This window comes from Meleagris gallopavo, chromosome 16, assembly GCF_905368555.1.
Source record: "Meleagris gallopavo chromosome 16, MGAL_WU_HG_1.1, whole genome shotgun sequence".
NCBI lineage: Eukaryota > Metazoa > Chordata > Aves > Galliformes > Phasianidae > Meleagris > Meleagris gallopavo.
In genome coordinates, this window is record NC_139419.1 from 13,630,179 (window position 1) to 13,650,030 (window position 19,852).

At 51.6% G+C, this 19,852-nt stretch overlaps 2 protein-coding genes and 1 long non-coding RNA gene across 5 annotated transcripts; 2 read left to right on the forward strand and 1 right to left on the reverse strand.

Moving 5' to 3' along the window:
- The first annotated feature begins 1,188 nt into the window (after positions 1–1,188).
- On the forward strand, positions 1,189–7,094 carry LOC146543268 (uncharacterized). 2 transcript variants are annotated; one of them, XM_085238106.1, is made up of 9 exons: positions 1,189–2,072; positions 3,332–3,501; positions 3,705–3,824; positions 4,578–4,701; positions 5,043–5,129; positions 5,218–5,319; positions 5,538–5,677; positions 6,173–6,249; positions 6,763–7,094. In XM_085238106.1, exons 2-9 carry the CDS (start codon positions 3,448–3,450, stop codon positions 6,998–7,000), a joined length of 942 nt encoding a protein of 313 aa, XP_085094232.1. In that variant the 5' UTR covers positions 1,189–2,072; positions 3,332–3,447; the 3' UTR covers positions 7,001–7,094. The 2 variants fall into 2 exon arrangements, with proteins under 2 accessions (XP_085094232.1, XP_085094231.1); XM_085238105.1 differs by lacking the exon at positions 1,189–2,072 and having other exon boundaries at positions 2,079–3,501.
- Positions 7,095–11,686: 4,592 nt separating this feature from the next.
- On the forward strand, positions 11,687–17,567 carry LOC146543269 (uncharacterized). Of its 2 annotated transcripts, XM_085238103.1 has the most exons (9): positions 11,687–12,562; positions 13,805–13,974; positions 14,178–14,297; positions 15,051–15,174; positions 15,516–15,602; positions 15,691–15,792; positions 16,011–16,150; positions 16,646–16,722; positions 17,236–17,567. In XM_085238103.1, the coding sequence occupies exons 2-9, from the start codon at positions 13,921–13,923 to the stop codon at positions 17,471–17,473; spliced, it is 942 nt and encodes a 313-aa protein (XP_085094229.1). In that variant the 5' UTR covers positions 11,687–12,562; positions 13,805–13,920; the 3' UTR covers positions 17,474–17,567. The 2 variants fall into 2 exon arrangements, with proteins under 2 accessions (XP_085094229.1, XP_085094228.1); XM_085238102.1 differs by lacking the exon at positions 11,687–12,562 and having other exon boundaries at positions 12,569–13,974.
- On the reverse strand, positions 13,117–19,620 carry LOC146543270 (uncharacterized). Its single transcript, XR_014886902.1, has 2 exons — positions 18,582–19,620; positions 13,117–17,499 (listed from the first exon to the last, which is right to left on the reverse strand). It is a non-coding gene; the product is annotated as an uncharacterized LOC146543270 (long non-coding RNA).
- Between the last annotated feature and the right edge of the window lie 232 nt (positions 19,621–19,852).

Genomic DNA, 19,852 nt, shown 5'->3' on the forward strand with positions numbered 1-19,852 from the left:
AGTTCTATCATCTTTCTCTGAACCAAAGACTCCTTCCTGCAACATATCTCACCATCTTCGCTGCTGTACAGCTTGGCTGCTTACTGCCTCTCTATGGAGCAAGATATGTTCATCAAATTTCTACACAGATCATGCTGCCTGCAGAAAGCCTGTGCTATCCTGCACGTACTTTTATTTTTCAGTTGTCACCACCGAATTGTATTTCTTTTGCTTGAGAGGGGGATTTGATTCTCTTTACTGTGGAAGGCTTAACAATGATATATTTCCCACTGAAGTTGTGCTTACAGAACGGTTACATACATGCCATCGTATTTTCTTTTGCATTCTTTATCTTTTTAGCCATTTGTAGCAGTAAAGAAATCCACAAAAAGTTATTGCTATGCTATGCTATACTGTTTTATAATGCATTTCTAGAGGCAATGACAGCAACAGGGCTTCCATGCATTCGCAGTTGAGCAGAGGTTGATGCACTTCTTTAAGCATATCACCTTCATCAGGCAGCAAAAGTAAGTTCAAGGCAGGGCGGCTGATGCACTGGGACGCAGCAACATTCGTTATGCTGCTTTGCTCCCAGAGGTCACACCATATCCTGCACCAACCGAGGAGAAATTACACTCTCCTGTGCAGAGCCTCTGCAGCCTTCCCACAGCCCTTGAGGACGGGTAGGGATACGGCATGACAGAAAAGGGATTTCCCTTCTGATGGGGAAAAAGTGCCCAAGGAACGTTCACATCCCACGTGCTGGTGTGTAACCGCTCCATGCCCGTGCCCCACGTGCTTCTGAATAGGCAGCACAGCTTTTGTTTCACTCAGCCACCTGGCGCAGAGCAGATCAGGCTTTCTGCAGGCATGGGAAACCATCCCATCACTTTGTGCCTTACAAGGAGTTGAAAACCTTCTCTTCTTAGAGTCCGACTTCCAACCCTTAGCACCTACAGTGAAGTGGATTCCGTTTTTCTAATATCCTTAAATTCCAAGCCCGTGTTTTCCCAAAAGAACAGAATTTGGAGGTAACCACCTACAGCTCAGCAAGCGATTTCAGTGCCTATTTCTGATTGTGGCAATTATTCAGCTCAGAGGTCCCACTTAAAATTTAAGGTGCCTGTTTTAATTCAGACAAAGGCTGGAGGGTTGCAGCTGACTTCCCAAGACTGCAATAGGTGGTGGTGACACAGCCTCAGGCTTCCGTGTTTGTGCTAATCCCACGTTTCCTTGCTCTGCCCTGCAGGGCAGCTCGTGCTGGAAGTGGCTGCTATCACACTGTGAATGAAGGTCGGTGCAGGAGCACCTGCTGATGGGAGGCAGGAAGTCCAGGCTAATGAACTCTGAGGCATCTCCTGGTGTGCTACCAGAGGCGGCAGTAATGATGTCGGGGGAAGTTGCAGAAGAACGTGAGGAGCTCCCCAGCAGGAAGCCACAAAACCGGCAGAAACCTGCAGGAGAGTCAGAGCATGCGCGGGAGCCCAGGAGGAAATGCAGACCGGGTGTTTGAGCGGCGCCTGGCAGTGCAGTGCTGCAGCCCACAACCAGAGCTGTTCTGCCTTCACCAGGCTGGCTTCCCAAGTAGGACGTGTTTGTCCTCGTAAAAACCAGAGGGCTGGCTCATCCCAAGGCTTGCTGATGGTTTGGAAGCTCAAATTCATCCAGCCTCCAAGCTGGAGGCAGCCCGGAGGCAACGTCTCCCGGGTCCAATCATGTGGAGCCGAGCGAGAGGGTAACCTGAGATGGCTGCCCAAGAGTCACCTTAATTTCTCTGTTGTCTTACTTCAGATAACCCCACTGGGTGCCCCTTGTGTCGGTCTCTTAGAATTTGGATCTAGGAGGCGTCCGCTTCCTTTGCTTATAATGAAAGCGCATAAGTGATGCGGAACCGTGCTGAGGTCACAATCGTTGCTGGGGTGGGTGGGTTTGGCCCTCAGCTGGTGAGCAGAGCTGGTGCTCTGGTGAGCGTGCTGCACACAGAGACTGAGCTCTGAGCGGTCCTTGGAAGGATCATCCTTGGAGAGCTCTCAGAAGCACCGCTGCGGCGTGTGTGTGACCTGGGCACAGCCCAGACTGACCTGGACAAAGAGGTGAGCTGGGCTTGGTGCTGCGGGGTTGCTGGAAGGAGTCTCAGCAGAAAAGCTGGGCTGGGGAGGAGCTCCCAGCTCAAACGAGGCCCTTCCCAATGGCTGCTTCCAGGGGAAACTGATTCTTTATGAGATTGTGTCACACGTTTCGGTGAGGATGACGAATTGTCGTCGCTCCCCTGTGTAATGCTACAGTGCAATGGAAAGCTCAGCAGTAATAACAGGGTGGCAAAGTCCTAGGCTGCAGCAAGTGACGATTTGCCCAAGTGCAGCAGTTGGGGTCACAGAAAGAAAGGAAAAAAGCTGCTGAGCCTTGGAAGGCCTCAGGAAGGCAGGGATCTACAGACAGCACCCTTGCCACCACTGCCAACCCTCCACTGATGTCTGGGAAGGGTTTGCGTGCGCCCGAGCTGCCCTGGGTTGGCCCTGCCTTCCCACCAGGTGCTCAATCACTGCTTCAAGCTGTGACTGAGCATTGCCACTACAGCCCTGCAAAATGGCTGCCGGGCGCCAGCCTTCCTCTCAGACATGACAAAGGAAGAAGAGCACAGGCTCCATGCAGTGCAATTTGTGCTTTAATGACCCATGGAGCCCTGGCTGTGCCGTATCCAGCATATTTTTAACAAAACCCCACTGAAGTCATGGTGGAGAGCCGGGTGCTCAGCTGGGGACATGGACTGTCTGGTGACACCACAAGCACGGTGACACCACAAGCACTGTGACACCACAAGCACGGTGCTTGGGGCCGTGGCTGCACCAGTGAGTGCCACAGCCGTGAGCGCTGCGCAGGAGTGTGGACACGCTGCGTGAGCTCTCGTCCCGGCTGGCAGTGATAGTGGTGGTGGCTGACGGGTGCTGCCCGCTCTCGCTGACGGTGCTGCTCAGCCATTGTCTGGTGTGTTAGCTGGAAGGGAGAAGGACTGCAGCTGTGCCTGGTAAGCCAGAACTGTAGGTTTGTCAAACATGTGAGTCGCACCAGTGCATCCATTGCAGCTGCAGCAAGAGAAGATGAAGGGAGTCTTTTTCATGTCAGGAACGCAACGTGTGTGCTGCAAGGTATATAACTGGTGATGAGATGGAGGACAGTACTTGCTGGGAGAAGCCGTGGCAGTTAGACACAAGTTGGATCTAGACTTGGCACAGTTCTTGCAGCCAGCTGCTTCGGAGACGTTGCCCGCCTCGAGAGTCTATACGGCATAAAAGAAGAAAGCTGGGAAAATGCTTAATCCTCATGATTCTGCCCTTGTTGATGCCTCCTGTAGGGTTCCTGTCCGAGAGGACGTTTTGGGGATCCAAGCAGTTCAAGACTGCAGCCGGCTCTTTCCAAGAGCGGGGAATTCCTTTGGAGACAACTCAGACTTGCTCTGAGAAGTTCCCCATGGCTCAGCAAGGAGACGACTGCTACTACTATTTCTACTCTGTCTGTCTGAAGGTACGGTTGGCTGTCTTTTGCCTGGATTTTCTTCCCTTCCCACACTTTTCAGAGAAAGCGGTGGAGCAGTGGGGACCTGCTGGTGATGCGTTACCTTCATCAGCAGTGGGATTGTGCGCTCGCTGCTAACAACCTGGGCTAACAGCACGGACACGTTTCAGGCTGTACTCCTATTTTCCTGTGTGGCTTCCTTTTGCTTGCAGGGAGACAGCTGTCCCTTCCGCCACTGTGAAGCGGCTCTGGGGAGTGAACGAGTCTGCCGACTGTGGGTGCAGGGTTGCTGTTTCCGGAATGACTGCAAGTTCAGACACATGAAAATTGATGTGAGTGTTTGCCTAAAGATGTGCTCTCCTAGATAGTCCACAAAACCACTGTTCATTGCTGTAGGAGGGCTGAATGCACTGCTGCAGGCTAGATACATTTGCTGTGAACATCGTACCGGTTTCTGTTTCTAGAGGAGACTGGGAGGAGGTAGGGGGAAGAGAATTCAATGCCTTAGGTATACCTTAGCCAGAGATGATCGCATTAGGTGCCAAAGGCATTTCCTCCCCAGATGCAAAAAGACCGCATTGCACAGGCACCTTAATCTGCTGGAGCAGGGTGGCAGGAAAGAGCGGGCACTGCCCTCCTGCCAGCGGGGCTTGGTTCTGCTCTATCACGCCTGCTGTGTCCTGGATTTCTTCAGAGCAGTTTGTTTTGCTGCTTGGAGTAGAGAAGGGTGGGGCAAGAAATGATGGTAAAGAGCTAAGGCTTGGTCCAGTCATTTCTGACGCACTAAACCACGACATCTGAAGGCACTGTATCTCCCAAATAATGGTAGCATTTTGCAGGTGCGTTGGTTTCAGCCCCCGAACTGAGAGCACGTGTCTGCTCTACCTGAAGGATAAGAAAGCAAAATATGCCGAGCGGTTGCAGCTCATGCAGATGTTGAGAACACGCTCCCAGGTGTTTCCTTTCGGGATAAATGATGCTTCAGCACTGCGACAGACCTATCTCAGGCACAACCTGGAGCGCGGCATCTCTTTGCAAACCTCCTCTGCCTGTTTCCGTGACCCTTCCTTCCTTTCTCTCTTCAGAAGAAGCGCAGTGAGATTCCCTGCTATTGGGAGAATCAGCTGGGAGGCTGTCAGAAAGCCCACTGCCCTTTTCTTCACCTGAAGGAATGCGGTGGGAACGCACCGACCGTACCACCAAGCAACGGTGAGTTCCTGGTGGCATGAAGCATGAAAGACTTAATTATGAATATTACTTCTGAGCGGGTGCAGGATGTCAGGTAACCATTCATTGGGGAGGGCAGGGAAGAGTCCTGATAAGTGAAATATTGGTTTGCGTTTTGGCTGCCAGAATGGGGGTGGGTTTTTTTCTGGAGAGAGGTAAATGCATTGCAGGTCTGTGCTGACTGCAGAAATGGCACAACAGCTTATCAGCAGAAAGGCAAATGTAAGAAACCATGCTTGAAAATTGGAAGCTTGTGGCTGACTGTGCTGAAACCTTCCTCCAAACAGATGCTCTTCAATTATTTCTTGTCTTCTTTCTGCCAGAAGCTGACCCGAGCGGCCTTCCTCTGAACAGCGGCCTTGCAGAAAGCCTGGAGAACCAGACAGAGGTTGAGGAGGCACCAGAGACAGGTACAGATACTGAACAGGCATCTGGGTTGGATGCGCTGTCTTTCTCCTCAGATTTTCTGATTGTTCTCTCCTGGACTGTTCTCTGCAGTTGACATCCCAGCTTCCTCCCATGGCCCGGCTGCAACAAAACGCAAGCGATCTGAGGAGACGGGCAAAGCAAGGGAATTGCCTCGCAAGAAGAGAGTCAAGGGTGAGCACAAGGAGCTTGTTACAGTGCCTCAGCACAGTAATGCTGTCACTTAGCATTGTTCTGGGTCAGTTTTCCTTGCCCTGGGCTATTACTGAGTGCAGCTCCTGGGTTTCTTCGTTCCTTTCGATGTGCTGTGGGTAGACAGAGAGCACTGTGTGGGAATGATACGAGAACGTGGATTTCTCTGGAGGCACAGCAATCTCTTCCTTTTACTCCAGATGGACGCAAGGTGCGCGGGAGGCCTATTGACTGGAAGACCACCTTCCCCACAATGCGGAGACTGAAGCGGAAAGCAGCACAGATGCAACCATCTGCTGCTGAGGACACCGATGAGCCCCCAGCCAGAAAACTACCAATGGTAAGAACAACAGCAACAGCAGTAGGGCATAAGGAAGGTTTACATTGCTCTTGTAGTAATGGTAGAAATTTCAAACGTTCTACAGCTCTTCTGTTTCCTCCGAAGGCAGCGGATGTCTCACAGGGTTCTTATGGAAATTTTCTCTTGTGATTAGATGTACACAGATTTTGTCCATGAATGCTGTGCTGTTAAAAACGCCCAAGGTCACTCGTAACCTTCAAGGGAACGCTCTCTTCAGGAGCACTGTGTTTCCGTACTTGGGATCAGGCTCAGCAGCGCCCAGGGAAGGGAGGAGCAGCCCTCAAAGACCATCCAGTGTTCCACATGTCCTACTGTGGCCAGGGGTGGCGGCCACAAGATTCAACTGCCTGGAAACCCAGCCAGCCAGGCCCTGAATACCTCCAGGAATGGGGCATCCACAACTTCTCTGAGAACAGCAGCTACTCAGAAAACCTTTGAGCCCTGCTTCGTACACACTGTCTTGTTTCTTCCTAGGCGATCCTTGCTTCAGTCCCGCCCGAGTACACCCTGGTCAGCGTTGACAGCGTTGAAGTCCCACAGCTTCCAAGCAGGTGATGACCACTACTTGTTCTTCACCAGTGCCCTTCAGCCATTACACATAAGTTCTTTCGCATCAGGGGACAAGTCGAGTGTTTGAGATGCGTCATGGCATAATCCAACAAAGGAAGAGGTCATTTGCAATCATTTCAATTGCTTACTCAAAGTCTCTGCACAGCGTGTCATGGGGAGAAGTAACTCAGTCAGTGAACAGGTTTATGCAGAGGATGACTTCTTCACATATTTACAGTCAAATAATGAGGCTGGCGATGTGTTTCTGCTACAAAACCTGGCCCCTGTTGGCTAGGCTCAAACTGCTCTGTCTGTCCAGATCAGTTCCCACTACGAGCAATGTGCCTGCTGGTATCTTGCACTCTAAAGGCAGCCGCAGGTTAACTGAATCGCCATCCCTGTGTGAGTGTGAGGTGCGGGAGGGGTTAACCACAGATCTCAGAGCTGGTTTGCTGAAAGCGTATCTCCAGTTAGAAATGTCAGGTACTGACTATTCTCTTCCTTGTTCTCCCCAGTTGGGAACTGCTTTCAGGAAGCCAGGAAGACTCTGGGGCACAGTCAGAGATCAACTCAACATCCCATACCATGCAAACAGATCAGGTGCAGCAGCTGAGCTGCACAGAGGCAGGGAAAGAACTCTTCTCTGAGGATGAGGACCTCGAGGAGTTACTGATGGAAATCACAGAAGAAGAACAGGAAGGAGAAACTGATGAGGACACTGTGGGTACAGATGAGCTCCTAATGGTACTCTGAGACCAATGACATTGCAACACCATCATCTGATTGCATATTTTAAAACAACAACAACAAAACATAATTAAAACCAACCCTATTCCTTTTCAACCCAGTTCCTTTTCTTTCTTATTCTGAGGGACACTTTTCCTGAAACAGTGCAATGAGTCTTAAAGCAAACTGGTAAAAATCAGCAGTGCCTGCATTCTGTTCTCCCGATTTCCCTGCTGGTCAGAGTTCAGGGGCTGTACACCCACTCCCCAGCTCTGGGTGGCTGCCTTCAGCATCAAGGGCATAAAGCACTTGTGTGGGCACAGAAAGACGTCCATCCAGAAGGCTGAACCTGAAACTTCTTCCTTCCTCCCCCCTTGGCAATACTCTGCTTTGGGTTCACGAGGAAGCTCTGGAGTTCTGCTGCCTTGGACAGTGCCTGTGTCAACGGCAGCGCCCACCTCCCACTCCCACCTCCCACTTTCTCATCCTTCTCTCAGGCCTCTCGCTGCATGCTGCAATTCCTCTCCGTGAACAAGAGATGCACGCCCAGTACGACCGGCACACCCCTTTCCTTGCCCAGATCCTGTTGCCCATGGGCAGCAAGGGGCAGCAGCTTGGAGCGTTAAGGCAATCCCTTATTGGATCTGACTCCTGCTTCTCATCCCACTGCCCAAGAACAGCGGTGGAGTCACTCATCTCCTGACAGCCCAGTGCATCTGCACTGCATCGTGGCCAAGGGGGCAGCATGGAATTTGTGAGTCCAGCAAGTGCTGGCGTTTGTGCCGCTGGTGGTAAGTTCTTCAAAACATGCACATGCCCAAACACTGGCGTGATCTTCCACAAGGTACTTAAGTTGGGAATGCACCCGCAAGCTAGGAGGGGGAGCATCAAGTAACAATTACCAAAATAAAGGGACTAACCTGATCTAATTTTAGGTAGGCAACTAATTAATCAGAGCTCCTTCCCTGTCTAACCATCACTACAGAAGGGATGCCAAACCAAATTCACGTTTCCAGACACACTGAGCTGGAAGGACAATTCCCACAGAAACTTCACACAGAACACACAAATACTGCTGCGAGTCTTTGAGGCTAGAGCAGTGAGAAATCGAGTTGTTAGCACAGCAGATAGCTACCTACTGCACGGACTTCGTGGCTCTCCTCACATCTCCTCGGATGCAGGCGTTCCCGCGTGCAGCTCTGGCTCCCGGGGGCAGCAATAAGGCTGCGCACTGCACGAGGGGCCGGCACTCACCGCTCCGAGCGAGAGGATGTCCTCAGCACGAAGGCCTTTCAGAACACGGAGCAGAACGTCCTCAGGCACACTCAGCAACGTCAGGACTCGGGGCCGTTTTCTTCTCCTTCGCTCGGCAGCGAAACACCAACACCTGCAGCACCCCGCCGCCGCGGGCCGAGACCCGCTGAGCGCACTGCCGTTTAAACACGGCGCGCCGCCCGATTGGCCGAGAGGATGACGGCAGGTGGGGCCGTTCCCGCGGCCGCTCCCGCCGCGATTGGATCACGAGGATGCCAATTCCAACTGCGGCCGTTGGCGGTTCACGCGCACGGCGGCCACCGCGCATGCGTGCGGAGCGCGAGCCCTTCCCGCTGCCCCCTCACGAGGGCGCTGTTGCCGTGGCGCCATCTTCAGCCTCAACGATTTCGCCTCGCAACGCGTACTGGAGTCGCGATAGGATGCCTTTATCTTTCGCCTCAAAACGTGCAAGGACATTTCCCTCGGGTTCCACACACACTGCTTTTAAGAGTGGCTCGCGACGGCCTCATCTTCCCAGGCTGGAAAGGATCTGCACTATCATCCAGTCCAGCTGCCCACCCACCACCGTTTCCCCACCAAACCGCGTCCCTCAGGACAACATCTAAACAAAGTCTGTCTCACTGCTCCTGCAGCCAAAGGGCTCAGATGCACGTGTTCCTGCCCGATTCCCTCCTGCTTCCCTAAGTGTCACAAAGGAATTTGAAAATAGGTTTCAAGATTTAAAAAAAATCATCAATTCTGGTCTATTTGTGTCTCTGTTTCTCTGTTTTCATCTCACGTTTGCAGCTCTGTTACCTGCAGGTTTCCACATGGAACGCATGGGCTTGTATCAGCTATTCAACTCAAAGATATTCAACTTCAGGTCTCTTAACTCTTTTATCAGAGAGAAATACGAAATACCCCTCCCTTCATAGTCACACCTTATTCACACCATTGCTTTCTCACACACACACACACACACACACACACACACACAAGCTGTGAACAACTATTTTCAAGGATGAAGCACGAGGAGGGTCAAATTCCATGAAGTCCTGACAAACACCCCGAGGACGAACACCCTGACATCTCACCTCACCGCCATCGAACCAGGCCGATGCATTAGTTTCACCAAAACAAGGTCAAATTTCCCACTGGCTTTATCACGGATTTGATGAGGCTGGAAAAGACCTCCAAGATCATCAGCCCTCTGCTGGGGGAGAAGAGCAGAAGCGTCTCCTCTTTACTGCTGCAGAACCTGACCAGGGTTAAGAACTGCTGTGGTTTAACCCAGCAGGCAGCCCAGCGCTGCACAGCTGTTCTGTCACAGTGCAATGGGGGAGAAAGACCAGAGAAAGGCAAAACTCACGTGTAGAGATAAAGACATTTAATAGGACAGAATAGGTGAAGAAAAGAACAAAGGAAACCAACAAAGGACTCATCTTTGAGTCTGTTAACAACTGCTTCAAGCTTGTTATTCCCTCTCACCTCAGACGTGCCATAGGCTTTAGAGTTCCTTTTTCCTGTACTGTAGGGCAGTGCCTGCAGCCTGGCTTTGTTTATATCATAGAATCATAGAATCATCAAGGTTGGAAAAGACCTCTGAGATCATCCAGTCCAACCGTTCACCTATCACCAATGTTTCCCACTAAAGCACGTCCCTCAGTTCAGCATCTACATGTTCCTTGAACACCTGCAGGGACAGTGATTCCCCCACCTCCCTGAGCAGCCTGTGCCTCAGCCTCACCGCTCTTGGAATAGAGGTATCTCCTAACGTCCAACCTGAATCTCCCCTTGCGCAGCGTGGGGCTGTTCCCTCCAGTCCTATTGCTAGTTGCTTGGGAGAAGAGGCCAGCTCCCACCTCACCACAACTTCCCTTCAGGTAGCTGAAGAGAGCGATAAGGCCACCCCTGAGCTTCCTCTCCTCCAGACGGAACAACCCCAGCTCTCTCAACCGCTCCTCATAAGCCTTATATTCAGTTCATTTATTTTCATTAGCATAATTAGTAATGTCCTCGGTGTAATCACCCGTGTCCTTCCAAAAGGAGGTCTTCAGATGATGTGGCTAACTAACCCTCTACAAGTCAGCTTTTTCTCCACAGAGGGAATGTTGCAGAGGGGTGACCAAGATCCAAGACTTGTCTTAGGGATTCTCCTAGATTTAGGCAACCTACTACCCCACTGAAGACAATGGAAATACTATTGAAAGGTAGCTAAGCATCCTTCAGTCCAGTTTTTTTCTCCTCTGGAAGCTGAAAACTTAGTTCTATCATCTTTCTCTGAACCAAAGACTCCTTCCTGCAACATATCTCACCATCTTCGCTGCTGTACAGCTTGGCTGCTTACTGCCTCTCTATGGAGCAAGATATGTTCATCAAATTTCTACACAGATCATGCTGCCTGCAGAAAGCCTGTGCTATCCTGCACGTACTTTTATTTTTCAGTTGTCACCACCGAATTGTATTTCTTTTGCTTGAGAGGGGGATTTGATTCTCTTTACTGTGGAAGGCTTAACAATGATATATTTCCCACTGAAGTTGTGCTTACAGAACGGTTACATACATGCCATCGTATTTTCTTTTGCATTCTTTATCTTTTTAGCCATTTGTAGCAGTAAAGAAATCCACAAAAAGTTATTGCTATGCTATGCTATACTGTTTTATAATGCATTTCTAGAGGCAATGACAGCAACAGGGCTTCCATGCATTCGCAGTTGAGCAGAGGTTGATGCACTTCTTTAAGCATATCACCTTCATCAGGCAGCAAAAGTAAGTTCAAGGCAGGGCGGCTGATGCACTGGGACGCAGCAACATTCGTTATGCTGCTTTGCTCCCAGAGGTCACACCATATCCTGCACCAACCGAGGAGAAATTACACTCTCCTGTGCAGAGCCTCTGCAGCCTTCCCACAGCCCTTGAGGACGGGTAGGGATACGGCATGACAGAAAAGGGATTTCCCTTCTGATGGGGAAAAAGTGCCCAAGGAACGTTCACATCCCACGTGCTGGTGTGTAACCGCTCCATGCCCGTGCCCCACGTGCTTCTGAATAGGCAGCACAGCTTTTGTTTCACTCAGCCACCTGGCGCAGAGCAGATCAGGCTTTCTGCAGGCATGGGAAACCATCCCATCACTTTGTGCCTTACAAGGAGTTGAAAACCTTCTCTTCTTAGAGTCCGACTTCCAACCCTTAGCACCTACAGTGAAGTGGATTCCGTTTTTCTAATATCCTTAAATTCCAAGCCCGTGTTTTCCCAAAAGAACAGAATTTGGAGGTAACCACCTACAGCTCAGCAAGCGATTTCAGTGCCTATTTCTGATTGTGGCAATTATTCAGCTCAGAGGTCCCACTTAAAATTTAAGGTGCCCGTTTTAATTCAGACAAAGGCTGGAGGGTTGCAGCTGACTTCCCAAGACTGCAATAGGTGGTGGTGACACAGCCTCAGGCTTCCGTGTTTGTGCTAATCCCACGTTTCCTTGCTCTGCCCTGCAGGGCAGCTCGTGCTGGAAGTGGCTGCTATCACACTGTGAATGAAGGTCGGTGCAGGAGCACCTGCTGATGGGAGGCAGGAAGTCCAGGCTAATGAACTCTGAGGCATCTCCTGGTGTGCTACCAGAGGCGGCAGTAATGATGTCGGGGGAAGTTGCAGAAGAACGTGAGGAGCTCCCCAGCAGGAAGCCACAAAACCGGCAGAAACCTGCAGGAGAGTCAGAGCATGCGCGGGAGCCCAGGAGGAAATGCAGACCGGGTGTTTGAGCGGCGCCTGGCAGTGCAGTGCTGCAGCCCACAACCAGAGCTGTTCTGCCTTCACCAGGCTGGCTTCCCAAGTAGGACGTGTTTGTCCTCGTAAAAACCAGAGGGCTGGCTCATCCCAAGGCTTGCTGATGGTTTGGAAGCTCAAATTCATCCAGCCTCCAAGCTGGAGGCAGCCCGGAGGCAACGTCTCCCGGGTCCAATCATGTGGAGCCGAGCGAGAGGGTAACCTGAGATGGCTGCCCAAGAGTCACCTTAATTTCTCTGTTGTCTTACTTCAGATAACCCCACTGGGTGCCCCTTGTGTCGGTCTCTTAGAATTTGGATCTAGGAGGCGTCCGCTTCCTTTGCTTATAATGAAAGCGCATAAGTGATGCGGAACCGTGCTGAGGTCACAATCGTTGCTGGGGTGGGTGGGTTTGGCCCTCAGCTGGTGAGCAGAGCTGGTGCTCTGGTGAGCGTGCTGCACACAGAGACTGAGCTCTGAGCGGTCCTTGGAAGGATCATCCTTGGAGAGCTCTCAGAAGCACCGCTGCGGCGTGTGTGTGACCTGGGCACAGCCCAGACTGACCTGGACAAAGAGGTGAGCTGGGCTTGGTGCTGCGGGGTTGCTGGAAGGAGTCTCAGCAGAAAAGCTGGGCTGGGGAGGAGCTCCCAGCTCAAACGAGGCCCTTCCCAATGGCTGCTTCCAGGGGAAACTGATTCTTTATGAGATTGTGTCACACGTTTCGGTGAGGATGACGAATTGTCGTCGCTCCCCTGTGTAATGCTACAGTGCAATGGAAAGCTCAGCAGTAATAACAGGGTGGCAAAGTCCTAGGCTGCAGCAAGTGACGATTTGCCCAAGTGCAGCAGTTGGGGTCACAGAAAGAAAGGAAAAAAGCTGCTGAGCCTTGGAAGGCCTCAGGAAGGCAGGGATCTACAGACAGCACCCTTGCCACCACTGCCAACCCTCCACTGATGTCTGGGAAGGGTTTGCGTGCGCCCGAGCTGCCCTGGGTTGGCCCTGCCTTCCCACCAGGTGCTCAATCACTGCTTCAAGCTGTGACTGAGCATTGCCACTACAGCCCTGCAAAATGGCTGCCGGGCGCCAGCCTTCCTCTCAGACATGACAAAGGAAGAAGAGCACAGGCTCCATGCAGTGCAATTTGTGCTTTAATGACCCATGGAGCCCTGGCTGTGCCGTATCCAGCATATTTTTAACAAAACCCCACTGAAGTCATGGTGGAGAGCCGGGTGCTCAGCTGGGGACATGGACTGTCTGGTGACACCACAAGCACGGTGACACCACAAGCACGGTGCTTGGGGCCGTGGCTGCACCAGTGAGTGCCACAGCCGTGAGCGCTGCGCAGGAGTGTGGACACGCTGCGTGAGCTCTCGTCCCGGCTGGCAGTGATAGTGGTGGTGGCTGACGGGTGCTGCCCGCTCTCGCTGACGGTGCTGCTCAGCCATTGTCTGGTGTGTTAGCTGGAAGGGAGAAGGACTGCAGCTGTGCCTGGTAAGCCAGAACTGTAGGTTTGTCAAACATGTGAGTCGCACCAGTGCATCCATTGCAGCTGCAGCAAGAGAAGATGAAGGGAGTCTTTTTCATGTCAGGAACGCAACGTGTGTGCTGCAAGGTATATAACTGGTGATGAGATGGAGGACAGTACTTGCTGGGAGAAGCCGTGGCAGTTAGACACAAGTTGGATCTAGACTTGGCACAGTTCTTGCAGCCAGCTGCTTCGGAGACGTTGCCCGCCTCGAGAGTCTATACGGCATAAAAGAAGAAAGCTGGGAAAATGCTTAATCCTCATGATTCTGCCCTTGTTGATGCCTCCTGTAGGGTTCCTGTCCGAGAGGACGTTTTGGGGATCCAAGCAGTTCAAGACTGCAGCCGGCTCTTTCCAAGAGCGGGGAATTCCTTTGGAGACAACTCAGACTTGCTCTGAGAAGTTCCCCATGGCTCAGCAAGGAGACGACTGCTACTACTATTTCTACTCTGTCTGTCTGAAGGTACGGTTGGCTGTCTTTTGCCTGGATTTTCTTCCCTTCCCACACTTTTCAGAGAAAGCGGTGGAGCAGTGGGGACCTGCTGGTGATGCGTTACCTTCATCAGCAGTGGGATTGTGCGCTCGCTGCTAACAACCTGGGCTAACAGCACGGACACGTTTCAGGCTGTACTCCTATTTTCCTGTGTGGCTTCCTTTTGCTTGCAGGGAGACAGCTGTCCCTTCCGCCACTGTGAAGCGGCTCTGGGGAGTGAACGAGTCTGCCGACTGTGGGTGCAGGGTTGCTGTTTCCGGAATGACTGCAAGTTCAGACACATGAAAATTGATGTGAGTGTTTGCCTAAAGATGTGCTCTCCTAGATAGTCCACAAAACCACTGTTCATTGCTGTAGGAGGGCTGAATGCACTGCTGCAGGCTAGATACATTTGCTGTGAACATCGTACCGGTTTCTGTTTCTAGAGGAGACTGGGAGGAGGTAGGGGGAAGAGAATTCAATGCCTTAGGTATACCTTAGCCAGAGATGATCGCATTAGGTGCCAAAGGCATTTCCTCCCCAGATGCAAAAAGACCGCATTGCACAGGCACCTTAATCTGCTGGAGCAGGGTGGCAGGAAAGAGCGGGCACTGCCCTCCTGCCAGCGGGGCTTGGTTCTGCTCTATCACGCCTGCTGTGTCCTGGATTTCTTCAGAGCAGTTTGTTTTGCTGCTTGGAGTAGAGAAGGGTGGGGCAAGAAATGATGGTAAAGAGCTAAGGCTTGGTCCAGTCATTTCTGACGCACTAAACCACGACATCTGAAGGCACTGTATCTCCCAAATAATGGTAGCATTTTGCAGGTGCGTTGGTTTCAGCCCCCGAACTGAGAGCACGTGTCTGCTCTACCTGAAGGATAAGAAAGCAAAATATGCCGAGCGGTTGCAGCTCATGCAGATGTTGAGAACACGCTCCCAGGTGTTTCCTTTCGGGATAAATGATGCTTCAGCACTGCGACAGACCTATCTCAGGCACAACCTGGAGCGCGGCATCTCTTTGCAAACCTCCTCTGCCTGTTTCCGTGACCCTTCCTTCCTTTCTCTCTTCAGAAGAAGCGCAGTGAGATTCCCTGCTATTGGGAGAATCAGCTGGGAGGCTGTCAGAAAGCCCACTGCCCTTTTCTTCACCTGAAGGAATGCGGTGGGAACGCACCGACCGTACCACCAAGCAACGGTGAGTTCCTGGTGGCATGAAGCATGAAAGACTTAATTATGAATATTACTTCTGAGCGGGTGCAGGATGTCAGGTAACCATTCACTGGGGAGGGCAGGGAAGAGTCCTGATAAGTGAAATATTGGTTTGCGTTTTGGCTGTTAGAATGGGGGTGGGTTTTTTTCTGGAGAGAGGTAAATGCATTGCAGGTCTGTGCTGACTGCAGAAATGGCACAACAGCTTATCAGCAGAAAGGCAAATGTAAGAAACCATGCTTGAAAATTGGAAGCTTGTGGCTGACTGTGCTGAAACCTTCCTCCAAACAGATGCTCTTCAATTATTTCTTGTCTTCTTTCTGCCAGAAGCTGACCCGAGCGGCCTTCCTCTGAACAGCGGCCTTGCAGAAAGCCTGGAGAACCAGACAGAGGTTGAGGAGGCACCAGAGACAGGTACAGATACTGAACAGGCATCTGGGTTGGATGCGCTGTCTTTCTCCTCAGATTTTCTGATTGTTCTCTCCTGGACTGTTCTCTGCAGTTGACATCCCAGCTTCCTCCCATGGCCCGGCTGCAACAAAACGCAAGCGATCTGAGGAGACGGGCAAAGCAAGGGAATTGCCTCGCAAGAAGAGAGTCAAGGGTGAGCACAAGGAGCTTGTTACAGTGCCTCAGCACAGTAATGCTGTCACTTAGCATTGTTCTGGGTCAGTTTTCCTTGCCCTGGGCTATTACTGAGTGCAGCTCCTGGGTTTCTTCGTTCCTTTCGATGTGCTGTGGGTAGACAGAGAGCACTGTGTGGGAATGATACGAGAACGTGGATTTCTCTGGAGGCACAGCAATCTCTTCCTTTTACTCCAGATGGACGCAAGGTGCGCGGGAGGCCTATTGACTGGAAGACCACCTTCCCCACAATGCGGAGACTGAAGCGGAAAGCAGCACAGATGCAACCATCTGCTGCTGAGGACACCGATGAGCCCCCAGCCAGAAAACTACCAATGGTAAGAACAACAGCAACAGCAGTAGGGCATAAGGAAGGTTTACATTGCTCTTGTAGTAATGGTAGAAATTTCAAACGTTCTACAGCTCTTCTGTTTCCTCCGAAGGCAGCGGATGTCTCACAGGGTTCTTATGGAAATTTTCTCTTGTGATTAGATGTACACAGATTTTGTCCATGAATGCTGTGCTGTTAAAAACGCCCAAGGTCACTCGTAACCTTCAAGGGAACGCTCTCTTCAGGAGCACTGTGTTTCCGTACTTGGGATCAGGCTCAGCAGCGCCCAGGGAAGGGAGGAGCAGCCCTCAAAGACCATCCAGTGTTCCACATGTCCTACTGTGGCCAGGGGTGGCGGCCACAAGATTCAACTGCCTGGAAACCCAGCCAGCCAGGCCCTGAATACCTCCAGGAATGGGGCATCCACAACTTCTCTGAGAACAGCAGCTACTCAGAAAACCTTTGAGCCCTGCTTCGTACACACTGTCTTGTTTCTTCCTAGGCGATCCTTGCTTCAGTCCCGCCCGAGTACACCCTGGTCAGCGTTGACAGCGTTGAAGTCCCACAGCTTCCAAGCAGGTGATGACCACTACTTGTTCTTCACCAGTGCCCTTCAGCCATTACACATAAGTTCTTTCGCATCAGGGGACAAGTCGAGTGTTTGAGATGCGTCATGGCATAATCCAACAAAGGAAGAGGTCATTTGCAATCATTTCAATTGCTTACTCAAAGTCTCTGCACAGCGTGTCATGGGGAGAAGTAACTCAGTCAGTGAACAGGTTTATGCAGAGGATGACTTCTTCACATATTTACAGTCAAATAATGAGGCTGGCGATGTGTTTCTGCTACAAAACCTGGCCCCTGTTGGCTAGGCTCAAACTGCTCTGTCTGTCCAGATCAGTTCCCACTACGAGCAATGTGCCTGCTGGTATCTTGCACTCTAAAGGCAGCCGCAGGTTAACTGAATCGCCATCCCTGTGTGAGTGTGAGGTGCGGGAGGGGTTAACCACAGATCTCAGAGCTGGTTTGCTGAAAGCGTATCTCCAGTTAGAAATGTCAGGTACTGACTATTCTCTTCCTTGTTCTCCCCAGTTGGGAACTGCTTTCAGGAAGCCAGGAAGACTCTGGGGCACAGTCAGAGATCAACTCAACATCCCATACCATGCAAACAGATCAGGTGCAGCAGCTGAGCTGCACAGAGGCAGGGAAAGAACTCTTCTCTGAGGATGAGGACCTCGAGGAGTTACTGATGGAAATCACAGAAGAAGAACAGGAAGGAGAAACTGATGAGGACACTGTGGGTACAGATGAGCTCCTAATGGTACTCTGAGACCAATGACATTGCAACACCATCATCTGATTGCATATTTTAAAACAACAACAACAAAACATAATTAAAACCAACCCTATTCCTTTTCAACCCAGTTCCTTTTCTTTCTTATTCTGAGGGACACTTTTCCTGAAACAGTGCAATGAGTCTTAAAGCAAACTGGTAAAAATCAGCAGTGCCTGCATTCTGTTCTCCCGATTTCCCTGCTGGTCAGAGTTCAGGGGCTGTACACCCACTCCCCAGCTCTGGGTGGCTGCCTTCAGCATCAAGGGCATAAAGCACTTGTGTGGGCACAGAAAGACGTCCATCCAGAAGGCTGAACCTGAAACTTCTTCCTTCCTCCCCCCTTGGCAATACTCTGCTTTGGGTTCACGAGGAAGCTCTGGAGTTCTGCTGCCTTGGACAGTGCCTGTGTCAACGGCAGCGCCCACCTCCCACTCCCACCTCCCACTTTCTCATCCTTCTCTCAGGCCTCTCGCTGCATGCTGCAATTCCTCTCCGTGAACAAGAGATGCACGCCCAGTACGACCGGCACACCCCTTTCCTTGCCCAGATCCTGTTGCCCATGGGCAGCAAGGGGCAGCAGCTTGGAGCGTTAAGGCAATCCCTTATTGGATCTGACTCCTGCTTCTCATCCCACTGCCCAAGAACAGCGGTGGAGTCACTCATCTCCTGACAGCCCAGTGCATCTGCACTGCATCGTGGCCAAGGGGGCAGCACGGAATTTGTGAGTCCAGCAAGTGCTGGCGTTTGTGCCGCTGGTGGTAAGTTCTTCAAAACATGCACATGCCCAAACACTGGCGTGATCTTCCACAAGGTACTTAAGTTGGGAATGCACCCGCAAGCTAGGAGGGGGAGCATCAAGTAACAATTACCAAAATAAAGGGACTAACCTGATCTAATTTTAGGTAGGCAACTAATTAATCAGAGCTCCTTCCCTGTCTAACCATCACTACAGAAGGGATGCCAAACCAAATTCACGTTTCCAGACACACTGAGCTGGAAGGACAATTCCCACAGAAACTTCACACAGAACACACAAATACTGCTGCGAGTCTTTGAGGCTAGAGCAGTGAGAAATCGAGTTGTTAGCACAGCAGATAGCTACCTACTGCACGGACTTCGTGGCTCTCCTCACATCTCCTCGGATGCAGGCGTTCCCGCGTGCAGCTCTGGCTCCCGGGGGCAGCAATAAGGCTGCGCACTGCACGAGGGGCCGGCACTCACCGCTCCGAGCGAGAGGATGTCCTCAGCACGAAGGCCTTTCAGAACACGGAGCAGAACGTCCTCAGGCACACTCAGCAACGTCAGGACTCGGGGCCGTTTTCTTCTCCTTCGCTCGGCAGCGAAACACCAACACCTGCAGCACCCCGCCGCCGCGGGCCGAGACCCGCTGAGCGCACTGCCGTTTAAACACGGCGCGCCGCCCGATTGGCCGAGAGGATGACGGCAGGTGGGGCCGTTCCCGCGGCCGCTCCCGCCGCGATTGGATCACGAGGATGCCAATTCCAACTGCGGCCGTTGGCGGTTCACGCGCACGGCGGCCACCGCGCATGCGTGCGGAGCGCGAGCCCTTCCCGCTGCCCCCTCACGAGGGCGCTGTTGCCGTGGCGCCATCTTCAGCCTCAACGATTTCGCCTCCAACGCGTACTGGAGTCGCGATAGGATGCCTTTATCTTTCGCCTCAAAACGTGCAAGGACATTTCCCTCGGGTTCCACACACACTGCTTTTAAGAGTGGCTCGCGACGGCCTCATCTTCCCAGGCTGGAAAGGATCTGCACTATCATCCAGTCCAGCTGCCCACCCACCACCGTTTCCCCACCAAACCGCGTCCCTCAGGACAACATCTAAACAAAGTCTGTCTCACTGCTCCTGCAGCCAAAGGGCTCAGATGCACGTGTTCCTGCCCGATTCCCTCCTGCTTCCCTAAGTGTCACAAAGGAATTTGAAAATAGGTTTCAAGATTTAAAAAAAATCATCAATTCTGGTCTATTTGTGTCTCTGTTTCTCTGTTTTCATCTCACGTTTGCAGCTCTGTTACCTGCAGGTTTCCACATGGAACGCATGGGCTTGTATCAGCTATTCAACTCAAAGATATTCAACTTCAGGTCTCTTAACTCTTTTATCAGAGAGAAATACGAAATACCCCTCCTTCATAGTCACACCTTATTCACACCATGCTTTCTCACACACACACACACACACACACACACACACACACAAGCTGTGAACAACTATTTTCAAGGATGAAGCACGAGGAGGGTCAAATTCCATGAAGTCCTGACAAACACCCCGAGGACGAACACCCTGACATCTCACCTCACCGCCATCGAACCAGGCCGATGCATTAGTTTCACCAAAACAAGGTCAAATTTCCC

Bases quoted from the DNA above. Each gene is read 5' to 3' on its own strand.
- LOC146543268 (XM_085238105.1), top strand. From the start codon at position 3,301: ATGATTCTGCCCTTGTTGATGCCTCCTGTAGGGTTCCTGTCCGAGAGG. The intron at 3,502-3,704 runs GTACGGTTGGCT...TTTTGCTTGCAG, and splicing joins TCTACTCTGTCTGTCTGAAG to GGAGACAGCTGTCCCTTCCG. The intron at 6,250-6,762 runs GTGATGACCACT...TGTTCTCCCCAG, and splicing joins GTCCCACAGCTTCCAAGCAG to TTGGGAACTGCTTTCAGGAA.
- LOC146543269 (XM_085238102.1), top strand. From the start codon at position 13,774: ATGATTCTGCCCTTGTTGATGCCTCCTGTAGGGTTCCTGTCCGAGAGG. The intron at 15,175-15,515 runs GTGAGTTCCTGG...TCTTTCTGCCAG, and splicing joins GACCGTACCACCAAGCAACG to AAGCTGACCCGAGCGGCCTT. The intron at 16,151-16,645 runs GTAAGAACAACA...GTTTCTTCCTAG, and splicing joins CAGCCAGAAAACTACCAATG to GCGATCCTTGCTTCAGTCCC.